The sequence below is a fragment of the Gavia stellata genome, chromosome 13 (assembly GCF_030936135.1).
Source record: "Gavia stellata isolate bGavSte3 chromosome 13, bGavSte3.hap2, whole genome shotgun sequence".
Lineage (NCBI taxonomy): Eukaryota > Metazoa > Chordata > Aves > Gaviiformes > Gaviidae > Gavia > Gavia stellata.
Window position 1 is genome coordinate 4,278,782 of NC_082606.1, and position 13,200 is coordinate 4,291,981.

At 37.5% G+C, this 13,200-nt stretch overlaps 1 protein-coding gene across 1 annotated transcript in view; it reads left to right on the forward strand.

Moving 5' to 3' along the window:
- SCAPER (S-phase cyclin A associated protein in the ER) overlaps positions 1-13,200 on the forward strand; it is a 143,077-nt gene that overhangs the window by 100,243 nt on the left and 29,634 nt on the right. Inside the window, exons 22-23 of the mRNA XM_059823614.1 lie at positions 3,094-3,323; positions 7,155-7,310. Coding sequence (XP_059679597.1) covers positions 3,094-3,323; positions 7,155-7,310 — 386 coding nt within the window. The remainder of the gene's footprint in view (positions 1-3,093; positions 3,324-7,154; positions 7,311-13,200) is intronic.

Here is a 13,200-nt window from a genome sequence, read left to right on the forward strand (position 1 = left end):
CTGTTAAACCTATTAAACCTCAGAAATAAGTGTGGAATTTTTTAACATATACTTGTCCAAAGCCCATATTCAACAAACACAGTTTCTCTGAATGTCATTAACTCCTTGTGTAATCAACACAAAGGAACCAGAGCTTGAAAGCTTTCATAATTACACTATTAAATCTTAAGATTTCCTACCCCCTTGCTTGATATAATAATCAACAAGCAAAGTAATACATCACTTTTGCAAGCACCCCAATTAATTTTGAACATAAATCTCAACACATTTTCACACTATCCCATTAATTACTTCTTCGGAAAAAGAGTTGATCTTTTGTCACTCATTTGAGTTTGTGTAAATGGAAAATACTAAAGGTAGGAATTAAGTTCAAATTTACCCATTTTCTGTAAAACAGTATTTCCTTCTATCTCCTCTTTGACATACACAGTATAAAAAACAAGTTCCTTTATATTAATACACACCCACTTTCCCCAAAAATCGAATGTGAAAAATCAGCTCTGCAATAAATGATTGTATTAAGAGTGCCAGATCTATTTATTTTACAAATTAGGAAGAACAGTTTTATATTAAAGCATGAACTTGCGTAGCTAAGGGCTATATACTTGGGAAATACAGTTCTCATATGTACATTCAACTAAAAGACAAAAATAGGCATTATCTGTTTGTAGTACTGTTCATTACAGCCAATGGAAGGCTCTACTGCAAAATAGTATTAAATCTTTTAAGAAGTAAGTTACATATAATTTTTGTCTTAGGTGAAAAAGCAGTGGGTAGCATTTCTTCGCAATTTTTAAAACTTGGTGTTTCCAGTACAAAGTCGCCACATTTAAATTGATTTATACATTGCAAAGCTTAATCCGTCTGTTTCAGTCAGCAATTAGAATCATTAGGCATGAATTATTTTAGTCAACAGAAGTTACTGGAGCAACATAATATTATTTTTTCCTATTGAACTTGAATAAGCAGCTAAAGACTTCTCACTTGCTCACTTGGCTCGTCACCAGAAACAGACTATTAGAATGAGTTTTAAGTACCAACACAAGGCTCAGAGCTAATGAATAATAAAGAAATGCGCATGTTGTTCTTTGTCACCAAGTGTTACCAAATCCCTCCTGATACCTATACAGGGAGGAACGACTTTCTCTGACCTCACTTGCGTATACCAAGTGTAAATGATTTTAACCTGGAATGAAAATAAAATTTCAGCCAATATTGGTCGCTAATTACAGTGCTGAAAGCCTCAAGCTGTCTCATAGAATTGCCCCTGCAGAGGTCTGTTGGTACGTGCAGTCTAGCAGCGTTAAGCACGGTGAATGTACCTGGGAGCTCCGTGTCGTGATTGATGCATCTGTGCTGGCAGTATTCTGCCTGTAAAACTGCAGGACTTCCACGCACACTTCATTTACTGTTTGATCATAATCGGGCAGAATTTCAGCTGGCTTAAATTAGCTTGGACTGCAGAAATGAAAAAATAAAATAAAAAAAATTATACTCTCCATGAGGATTTCCTTCCAGGTCTGTATCCTGCGTATAGATTTGTCTTCAGATTTGTGTTGTACATCTCAATTTCACTGCCTTTTTTAGGAGTGGGCTCTAGTTTAATGATTTAGAAAGATCAGATTCATTTCCTCTGAGGTCTGCGCAGAGAGAACTGCGTGTTGTGCTTCTGACGTGATCGGCAAGTGGCTGACATCTGATGGACAAGGGCAGTGGTCATCAGGTGATCTTTTATTTGGAGATGTTCAGGACTTATTCATGGGACGTGTTTTTCCTGCTGTCCTTAATAGTTAAAATATGAAGGTATCCATAAAAGTGCTCAGACTTCCTCCATGCCTAATTTGAGATTTGTGGGTGGGAAGTGTGTCCCATTGCATCTTTTAGAACTATGTTATTCATGTCATCCTTTATGGTGTTCCAGAATGTTGGGTTGTGCCCTAGAATTTGTGCAATTTTTCTGCCTTCTCAGATAATTCCTTAGTTCTTTTGGGGGTTTGTTTGGTGTTGGGGGTTTTTCTGTTTTTTTTTGGGGGGTGGTGGTTGGATTCTTCTCATCAGATTTGGTCGGATAGGGTTTTTTTTTAATCTGTCTTCCTCCCTCCCTGGCAGAAATTTCTACTTCAACTGCCTTTCATTTTTTACAAAATTGGGTCTCTTCATTTTTGTAGACTTTGGAAGATTCAGCCATTCTCTTTGGTTTTGAAAAAAAGATGGATAAGAGAAATGTGAATCAAAGATCTGGAGCCTTGCCTTAAGGCTTTTCTTGCCTTTGAGGAGTACTTAGCTCTTTGAAATACTTAGCTACTTTGGGTTAGCTTTAGCAGTAAACTGCTTGACTGAGAAGTTCCGCCACTTACTAGTAAAAGAGAAATCTCTCGCAGCCTTTTTCAGGTGTGAAGGGGAACCACTGTAATTCATCTGTCTCAATTCAGTGAAGGTTCCCCTCTTCCGCTGGCTTAAAACAGCTGTGTATTACCCTCTTTGTGTACCTCAGCAGGTAATATAATTTGCTCTGAATTCAGTTACGCAGAAGCTCAGCAGCACAACTGAATACCTCCTTGAAGATTGGACATCATTGTGTTTTTCAAAAGCAAATGCTATTTCTTCCACAGAAAACAGCTATCTTTCCTCTGTATTACTGAACACTTTGTGTATCCTTGACATTTAACATGTCTACGCGGTAACACAATGTAGTAGTGCAAATGAACCATCTCAGTAGTTTGTTTATTCACAGTCAAGTTTTAAAAAAAAATACATTTTTTTGCTAGTGACTCGTCAAAAATCCTCTTATGCATAAGAACATCACAATCATACTAATGAAATACTCTGCTGCTATAAGGCTTCCTTCAGTTCTCATACATTAAACTCTGTTCTGACTTGATTTATTCTGTTTCAGCTTGTATTATGTGCATAAGGGGTATAGAACTTTTCTTGTACCTGACATGCTTTAATGTCCGTCAGCACTGCTAGAATACGTTACTTTATTACTATTTTTGGTGTACTCATATGCAACTTTCTTAAGTGTTGCTCTACAAACTTTGGTTGTTTTTACTGAATTGTGGTTGGTTTTTCTTTTTTTTTCTCTTTACTTAGGTTAGTGTTCCAGATGACCATAATGCTACTTCAGGCAGAAGTGCAAATAAGCAGGTATTTGAAGATTTAACAACAGGACTTCTGAGGATAACTGCTGTGATTTTCAGATGTCTAATCTCCAGCTTCCCAGATGGAAACAACCACTCTACTGCACTGAAGATATTACAGGAAATGAAAAGTAAATCCTCACAAGTGGAAGCCTTCAACAGCAGAGTCCAAGACCTGATCAGGTTAAAAAAAAAAAAAATGAAACTTCTCTAAACCTCCTTTACTACAAAGAAGGAAAATTGCAATGATTTAAGAAAGGAACAAACTGCTTTAACTCTTAGTAGTTTTTGTGTGTGTGTAGTCAAGAAGACTATTGAAATGTATTATTCTCAAACAAAAATGTTCTTCAAAAAACTGCAGACACAGAAATAGAAATACAGAAAACCAGGAGTCTTTTAATTTTGGACGTGGTTTTTTGTGTCCTTTCGGCCAGTTTCATCTCCTAATTGCCTAGGAGTCGGCTTCCATATTTTCATGATTTTCTTTCAATTCGCTGGGCCAACTGTGTATGCCCATTGCCTGTGTGGTCCTGCGTATTGTACATGCATTCATATAAGCTTGCCATAAAATATATACTTCCTATTATAAAGATTACCCAATAATTCCTATAATCTGGTTTCAACTTTTATAATGTAGCTGTATTTTAATAGCAATTTTCTTTCCGAAGTGTATTTCTTGAGCAAAATTTCAATCAAAATAACTCAGTGAGTTGTAACGGTAGAGTAAAAGAGAATATGTTGTTTTGCTCATTTTTACTTGAAACATTCTAATGCTTTGGTAAAAACACTTGAACCTGAATATATTTTTATATATATAATGAATATATATGTAATATATATAAAAACCTAATAGATATCCAACAATACTAGACTTGCTAAAAGTGTATAGTTTCACTAGTAAATTACATAAATAGTCATCAGTGCATCTTCAGCCCTCTGAAGAAATGAAATCCTGATTATATGCTACTGAAAATGTGTCCCAGTGAGCATCTTCAGTCTTTTCAAAGTCTGGTATGATGCTGATGGATACAAAAAAGACAGCTGGAGGAGGAAAGCCAACCAAATAGTTGTCATAGATACCAGTGACCTCTAAAACTTCATTGTTCTCATGTAACCCGCCTTCTTCCCAAACAGGTTTTGAAAGAGTGTGAAATTTCAGGATGTTGTATTCTCCCCATTTATGAATGGGAGGGTGGGAGGTCTGCTTATTGATATTTGTGCTGAACAGACATCTGACACTGACTGGGCCAAGCACAGGCATACCCTTAAGATAAGAAGAGACATGAGAATCCAACTAGGTCCCTCACCTGAGGCACTTTAGGGGATCTGGTTATAAATGGAGAATGAAAGGCACGATGACAAGGTAATAGCGCAATTAGGAAAAAAAGAGAGAGGGCATTTTAAACTAGTCAAAACCAGACAAATTCTATTATTAATGAGAATCTTTCACCTCCAGGTCATTGTATCATATGTCCTTGGGGAGCTGATTAAATGAGAGTTTTAGGAAGATGGGGGAAGAAGAGGAAAGTTGACTTTTTTTTTTTTTTCTTCTATTTGTGGCTGCTAGACCTGATGCATAAACAACAATTATCTACACACTGTCCGGGTATCAAAAGGGTAGCCAAATTATTTGAACTATGCTACCATGGGTAAAAAGACTGGGAGATGGAGGCAGTAGATTAGAGAGCTTTGACATTCCACTTGTCTGTATGCTCAATTCTTCAAGGAAGGGAGTGCTTCGTACATCTTATTGTCTCCGGATGCCATGAAAGAATCACCCCAGTAGACTGAGAACTCATCCATTTCTTCTCTGACAAAAGAGCAGCCGCTTTCTATCCAGGTGTGGGAGTAAAGGAAGGGGGACAATGAACACGTTTTGCAGGTGTCAGTCAGACTGTAGAGATGTTCCTAGGGAAAAGGGAAGAGAATATTGACGAGAATGGTTGTGCCTTTTTGTGAGTAATCATCTATCAGTATTAGCTGTGTTTTATTTAGTTCTTCCTCTCTCCTCCTATTTCACAGAGAGCTTTCTAGCACTGAGCATTTCTCTGTGACTGTGATATATCTAACACCCAGCTCTGTTCCTGGAATTATTCTGCTAATACAGGAGAGCTTGCTTATCACCTGTGTGATCAGGTGGACTGCTTAGATCAAAATCTGCAAGAAACCTAATGCTGGTAGCCTTTCATGTTGCTAAAGAGAACAGACGAATCAAACTTAACCTAAGCAGTAAGAGTGCAATTAGTAACCTTCGTGTGTCTTTAAGTGTGTTTAACGGCTGTACTTCAGCAGCTTTAAAAATCTTCCATACTGTGGTCAGAATTCTTGCTTTATATTCAGTGTATTTCTATTCTTAATTACTTTCATTGCTTCCAAAAGCTTTGTGTCAGCAGGGTAAACTTTGGCAGAAAGTCTAGCTTCTAGCCTTGAAGAGAGATTAGTCTTTGAGCAACAACACTCTCTGAGAGGTTTTTTTCCCTAATTGCACAAGTCCCTGGTTTTTCAAAATCAGACTGTAAGATATGTGAAGGAATAGTTATATTTAATAAGTACTTGTACAGCTCCTGGGACAAGCATTATCTAATCAGTATTATTTATTTACTAGAATCATTATTATTTAATAACGTTCCATACTTTGTCAAGTCAGGGTGGTCTTGACATTATGGAACTATATAGCCAGTGGTGTTGCCATCTCAAGCAGCCTACGCTCAAAGAGGCAATCTCTAACAAGTGGACTTGACAAGCAAGTAGACAGAACAGCTGGTAGGATGGAGTAATACTAATAACAGGATGGTTTAGTATAGACTATCAGTGTAAAAACAGTGAATCAATTGATGGTGTCTTAAAGCAATTGGTTCTCCATGTCTGTTAAGTCGGGCGGAGGCACAGGTTATAACAGCAGTTCTTCTGATTTTGACAAGAAGTTTCTCCCACTTGGTAAGAGTGGAGGAAAGTACAAAGAAAATTAGAGGGGAAAGAGAAGAAGGAGGTAATTGCAGCAGGATATTTGTCTCCACAAAGGAAGTTGATGTCACATAAGTCAGCAGAATGAACAGTTGAGACGGAGTAAAGTCTGAGAAGCTGAATGTTTGTGGTAGAAAAAGGAAAATACGTTTAAGTAGTTGATACCAGCGAAGTGACATGGGAAAAAAAATTATCTGTGTGCACAGTTTAAGTGGAGTTGATAATAATCGAAGAATGAGAGAACCTGGTGTGGACAGAGAGCTCTTGGTACAGGGACAAGTAGCAAAACTTTTGGCATAGGTTTCCAAGCTATTAGAAATTCAAACCAGCAGTAGTGATCTGACGATCAGCAATGATGATCTGATCTACTCTGATAATAAAAAAGAAAGAGGAGTTTTCAGCTTAAAAAAATAAAAGTCACTAGCATGGTTTTCTCTGCGTTGAGTTTTGGTTGAGCTCCTGAGGAGGCTTTCTCATCCTGATCCTTCTGTACTGACGGTAGAAGGTTGTTACCTGCATGTTCTATTAGTCTCTTAACTGTTGCATATATTTTAAAAAGAAAAAAAAAAACCACAACTGGGCAGTAGTTGTTATGATATACGTATTGCAATAAAATGTTATCTGGGTAACATCATTGTCTTCCTGAATTAGTGTGTTCTACAAAGTTTATCTCTTCATGCTAAAAAGAAATTGTGCTGTTGCAGAGCTATCAAGATTATTATAAATCATTTAACTATGGCAAAATTCCATTGTCCTTCTAGGAGTATGGTAAAATAAACATTTACACTCATCTTTCTTGTACGGTATAATACAAATTATCCTACAGAAGACAGATCTCTTAACAAAAACTACTGATCGTTACAGAGAGCCAGATCTGAAGTTATTGTAATTTGAATTGTTTTATTGAACCCTTTCAGAAAGAGTATTTAAGTAATCACAACCTGCATTTTGTATGATTTGATAGTAGAGAGGCAGAAATTACATCCTTTGCAAAGTTACCAAAACTGGCATGGGACTATTTTTTTAATACAGTTTTTCCTCTGTTTCTAGTTACGTGGTGAACATAGGGTTGATAGACAAGCTGTGTTGCTGTTTCCTCTCCGTTCAAGGCCCTGTTGATGAGAATCCCAAAATAGCAACTTTTCTACAAAATGCCACAGCAGTGTTGCATGGAATATGTCAACTATGTTTTGCTGTCAATGGAAGGTAGGTGCACTTGGTCTGTCATCTCTATGCATGTTCATCAGGCAGCAGCCGTTGTAACCCTGTGCCAACACTGCGTTCATGGAAGTGAGCATTCTGACGAGGCTGTTTAAAACAGAACTGTTCTTAGTCACACAGTAATAACTGGTAAAGAAACAGTGCAGGAAATTCACTCTGCTCACCCTTTCACCACTGAACTGTAGTTACCTGCACTGAGTCTTGATTCTTGTAAGTCATTTATCAGAATTGCAAACTTCATCTCCTTTACTCATCATTACAGAGAGGGTTTTATCACTATTAATTTTAAGTGTCTAGTCCTAAGGACTTCAAGAGGTATTTTATTACCAGCTAAAATCAACTTGTAATTGATTTGTCTCTAGAGCAGCCTAATTCTTTAAAATACCACTGTTAGTAAGGGAACTATATTTTGTGTAAAGAAAAGTATTACTAGATTTGTCAGGGAATTTTCTAATGCAAAATGTTCGTTACCATAACCTAAGCAGGGTTGTGGAGAGTGAGCATGAGGTATGTGTCTGCCAGCAGATCTGGACTTCTACAATCTACAGCATAGGACAGCCTGACACTGTGAGAGCTAAAATTTCAGAGCTTCAGGGTGCACATACTAGAACCTACCGCCGTTAGACTGTTACACATTTCAGGAAAAAACAAGACTGACAGAACTTTAGAATGAATTCCTGAAGGGTAAAATGATGCTAGGATTGAAAAACTAGAGTTAATAAAACACAAAATGAGAAACAAAGCTGTAGGTAAGAGCTGTTGCTGGTAAGTCAGGGACACAGGCACATGGAAAAAGAACTGCAAGAAATATGAGCCCAAAGAGACCATCCCAACTTACTGAAATTTCCCTTTCTGAAAGCTGCCAACTTGGCATTTTACATTCCAGGACAGCACTGCCAAAAGTCAAATGCATATGAAAAAAAAAAACCACCACCCTTCTCTTAGTGGAATAATAGTTCTAGCTACAAGAGTGAGTAATAAACTCAAAGTGAGCAATTTCTGAAGCAGGCACATGCTTCACCCAAATAACAGATATCTTTGCACCCCAAAATAATACAGCACTGTGCAAGTACTTCTTCCAAGAACATCTGTGCTTTGAAGAAGAATAACAATTTTTGGTTGACCATTTTTCTTCACAGTTACACTGAAAAGTATCTGATCTTACTACCTGCATATAACAGCAACGCTTTGGATTTTGTCCAAAGGTGCTGATTGTTCTCGATTTCCAGGTTGGATTGTTCATTTGAGCATGAAAAGAAACGAGAGGAATGAACTTGGAGATTGCAAAACTGTTGTCTTTCACTTTTAGATCAAAAAGCTTTGGTGTAACTGATTAGAAGGGCAGTTTAAATTAAATGTCTTCATCACCTGAGCCCAATCTCATTTAAGAAGTGAATGCAGAGTGTAATTCTGTCGTGTTACAGAAGTCCTTAGTATTCAAGATGATTTAAATGGAAAAAAGGTATTGCCAAACACAGATTAAGGTGGCAGAAACAGAGCTCAAATTTATTGAATTCTTAAATATGTCGCAGTACAGTACTACATGTTGTGTGATACATGATCTGCAGCACAAAAGGTGGCCTCTCTTTGTGAGAAATACAGATAGCTCTTTCATTCGTGGTGCTGAGAGAGTGGTGAGACGCTGGAATAAACTGCCCAGGGAAGTGGTGGAGTCACCTTCACTGGAGGTGTTCAAGGAATGTGTGGACAAGCATTGTGGGACATGGTTTAGTGGGCATGGTGGTGTTTGTTGGTTGATGGTTGGACTTGATGATCTTACAGGTCTTTTCCAACCTTAGTGATTCTGTGAAATAGTGGCAGGAGGCAATGCAGCCTATTTAGTCAGAATCCGGCATCACTCATTCTCCAACTCAGTTGATACATGCTTGAGCACCAAACAAACATGCTGTATTATACTCCTCTATGCATCAGAGTAACAAACCACTCTGATCATAATACTTTTGAAGTTGTTACTGAGAGGAAAAAAGTCTAGTAAGTACTACCAGTGCTCTGACACTGCAGCATGAAAAGAAGTCTTGCCAAAATAGTGTCAGGCTTTCACCATTGTTCTAAGAGTAATTTTGAATTGTTCTTTTGGTATATTCTCCTATATAGAATGTTTCCAGGTTGGGAACTTCTTTATGCTCCTCAACGGTGATCATGAGGGACACAAAATTAATTTGCTTTTTTCTGATAGAACTACTTCATGCTGTTATTTTTCATATACAAAGTTGTCATTCCATATCAAATGCATTAGAGCATTTTTATATAGTGCTCTCTGTACTGCGCACAGATCTTAGCATGCAGTGCCACTGAGTGGCGTAGTGGGAAGCTGGTAGGACAGTAGATGCTGGGTGGCTAACACACCGGCACTACCTCAGGGTTCTCAAACCATCCACAGTGCCTGCAACAATGAAATCCTTTATGAGCTAGAAATGGCCACGTGCACTGCGTGATCCTCCTCCTTTGCTTTCAGACACCACCAGGCTGTGAAGAACTTCACTGCAACTGTAATCTGCAATATCCCCAGAGGGCCAGAAGTTAAATGCTCTAACTCAAGTTTTAAACAATTAAGAGATCCTGTCCTGGGGGTACAAAGTACGTTAGCCCTATGATGTAGGAAGGGCTGTCAATCCAGACTTTCCTGTCTTCCTTGCAAGAACATCTCATAAAACTCCCAAATTTAGCGGAATGTTTCTAAACCCAGCTCTGAATTGATACCCAGTGTTTATTTGGACAGTTACTTCATAGAAAACAGTTTTATAGGCAGGGAAGAGATCTGAGTCAAGTACCTACCTGCACGTACCTCTACATCAGGCAAGATGTCACAATAATGACTACTAGAAAATAGTCTCCAATTGTATCATATATGTATGTCAGCATTAAGTATTAAATGAGGTGCATGGATGATATAATGTAGCTCATAAAATTTTAAGACATAAACTAGGATACTTCTTTTATTCCCATGGTAGACTTGGAAAAAAAAAAGTCCAAAATCACAGCGTTAGATACAATAAAGGAAAGTCTTGCTAATGTAGAAACATAAACTGGAGGATTCTCAATTTTAACATCATAAAAAGTTATTGAAATGAGGGAATCCATTCTGAACATATGTTATAAACATATCTTATTATAAGAGAGGGATTTTCTTTTCATTAATGGTCAAGGTCTTTAAAAAGATTTAACTTTGATATTGATCTTACTTCTCAAATGATCATTTTTGGTACTGGCTAATAAATAGTAGATTGATTCTTTTAATTGAAGTTTTGCTGTGGATGTAATAGCACGTTTCTCAAACACTGTGTAATACGTATAAAAGATCATTTGTTGAAAACATTAATGAGTTGTAACCCTCTGTGAACCTTGTTTTGATAATTTTTATACCCTCATCCGTCATACAGTGAGAATCGGTGAGGGTGGCTTGAGACCTCCAACTGGAAGTCGCATTTTTCTTTTGCTGTGTTGCATCCATTGATAGCAATGGAGGTGAGAGCTCCTTTCTCCTGGATGAGTTAAAAAAAAAGTGTATGAGAGCTGAAAATAGGGCATTGTCCCTTATTGTATGTACTGAGAATTCATAAAATGCAGCACGTCTGAATATCGAGCTATCTCTGTTTGCTGAGCAAAAGATGAAGCTGACCTTTGATACTTAGGTTTGAAAATTGTGGCCATGATAATGCTTAGCTGTTTTTTGCTCACCATTAAGTGTAACAGTAGCCAGAATTGAAATCAGGGACGTTTTTGTTAACCTGAAATAAAGCAAAATATTAAATAGACTTTATGCAGAATAACAGTGGTTTATATAGCCATATAAATCTGCCTTGCAATTTGCGTCCAATTCAGACGTCCAGTAGCAATGTTCAGGACGACAGCCTTGTTTTCCAGAGTTTATCATTGTAACTATGAGAGTTATAAGGCCTATTTTTGGCCCTTGAGTCCTGAATACACATATGGAACATGCTTGGCTTGTAAACACAAGACAGAAAACAATGAGCAGGCGTGGAATGCAAGGAGCATTAATAAAAATACGGCCATGCTGCCCAGGTCAGCCTTCCCTAAAAGCAGGAGTGAAGACTGAGTAAGAAAATATATGGCAAGTCCTTCATCAGCATAGCAAGGAACTTGCTTGTGTTCCTGTCTTTTCCTGTACTGCCCAGTGCTCATCAAATCTATATCCCTTTTCTCCCTATAAGGCTCTGGAACTAAGATTCCTGTCCACGGACTTTAGTTGTTACTCTAAGGAGGACTATTGTTAACGCCTTATTTCACTTTTGCCCATTAGTATGAATGAAGAAATCTATATTAACCGCAGAGTTAACACAAACAGCGGGAGGAAACTACCAGCAGCAGTGCAGTGTGAGGGTTAATCACTAGGGAAGAATGTTCTCCCAAAGAGGAGTACAGTGGGCTAGCAATAACCCAGACACAAGGAGGAAAGTGAGTTGTGCATAAGGAGAATATTGCAAATAATAGTCCTGCAAATCATGTAGCTTCTTGGGACATCAACTTTTTCAAAATTTTGCTGTTTTCTTGATGTAAGAAATGTCTGCAAGCTCCCTTATTAATCTAGGAAAACAGAATGTCATAGCAGTACAGTAGCTAAATTGTTACTGTTATATGTTATCTCAAAACAGTAGTGGAATACATATAAATCTGTGTCAACAGCTAATGAAGTTGTGGATTACAAGCTGCAGTGGCGGAAAGCTGCAGATATATAGGGTTTGATCCAGGAAAATAGTGACTGTCGTGTCACAGATAGGCAGGGAAGTGGGCTGGTCTGTTTTCAGTTTTATTACAGTAATTAAGATAATGTCTGTTTTGGCTGCTGGATGGCGAATCGGATGCAAGTCTGCCTGAACGCTGGTTGTGCTTCTCTAACTTCCAACGGACAGCAGATCCAGCAAGTACTGTAAACTACCTAAAACTTGTTCTTGAAATTACTAAAAGGTTTCAAATCATCTCTCTCACACAGTACTGTGATTCCTAGCTTGACAGTCTGAATTATAACAAGGTCTGACAGGTGCTAAATACTTCTTTATACTTCTTTTATTATTATTTTGCCTCTTTATTTTGACATCTCTTTCTAAATAAAATAATTTAGAAGCAAAACGTACAGATGATAATTTTTAAATCCTAATAATAAAAAACCCCCAGATTATATTCTAAGCCTTTTGAAAACTCATGTTTCCATTTGGCTGAATGTTTTTAATCAGGAGTATATATTTCAAATATACAAACATTACAATGTATACCCGTAGAGAGGCTTGTCTGCTTGTTAGCCTAGTCAGTTTTTAAAACAATATATTTTCAGATATAAACAGTTTGCTCATATAGAAACTTGGAGAAATTGTAGTTTTATACTTGTTCTGCGGAGTATGCTGTTTCTCATCAAGCTGTATTGAATTCCTGTTTTTAATAAATAGTGGTGTATTTTAAGCAATGAAGTACCACTGTTTAGTATCTTTCTTTCCTGAGATGGATATATCCACATTTTTAAATTCTTAAACCTTTTTTGTAAGTCATAAACCCCGTACCAATTCCTGAGACTCCTTCATTGCAGGAGCTAAAAATCATAATGGCAGCCCGTAATGAAAATTCCCTGCATTTCATTAAACTTTTCTTTTTAAGACCCTGCAGGTTTTTTGACCGTAATAGAAATATTTGCCTGTTTTTCTGTGTTAAATACAGAGCCTTGGTAAAGTTTGAAAGCCTATCTGTTTTCCCAGCTACATAAGCCAATGTAAAAAATCCTGTAAGTCTTGCTTCCCTTCAGTGATGAATGGAAGGGGTTTTGTCCATACCGACTATTTTACTTTGGCAGCTGTTAGAGACACGGAGACTAAGCTTCTTTAAATAGGAGAATTAAAAGGAGTTA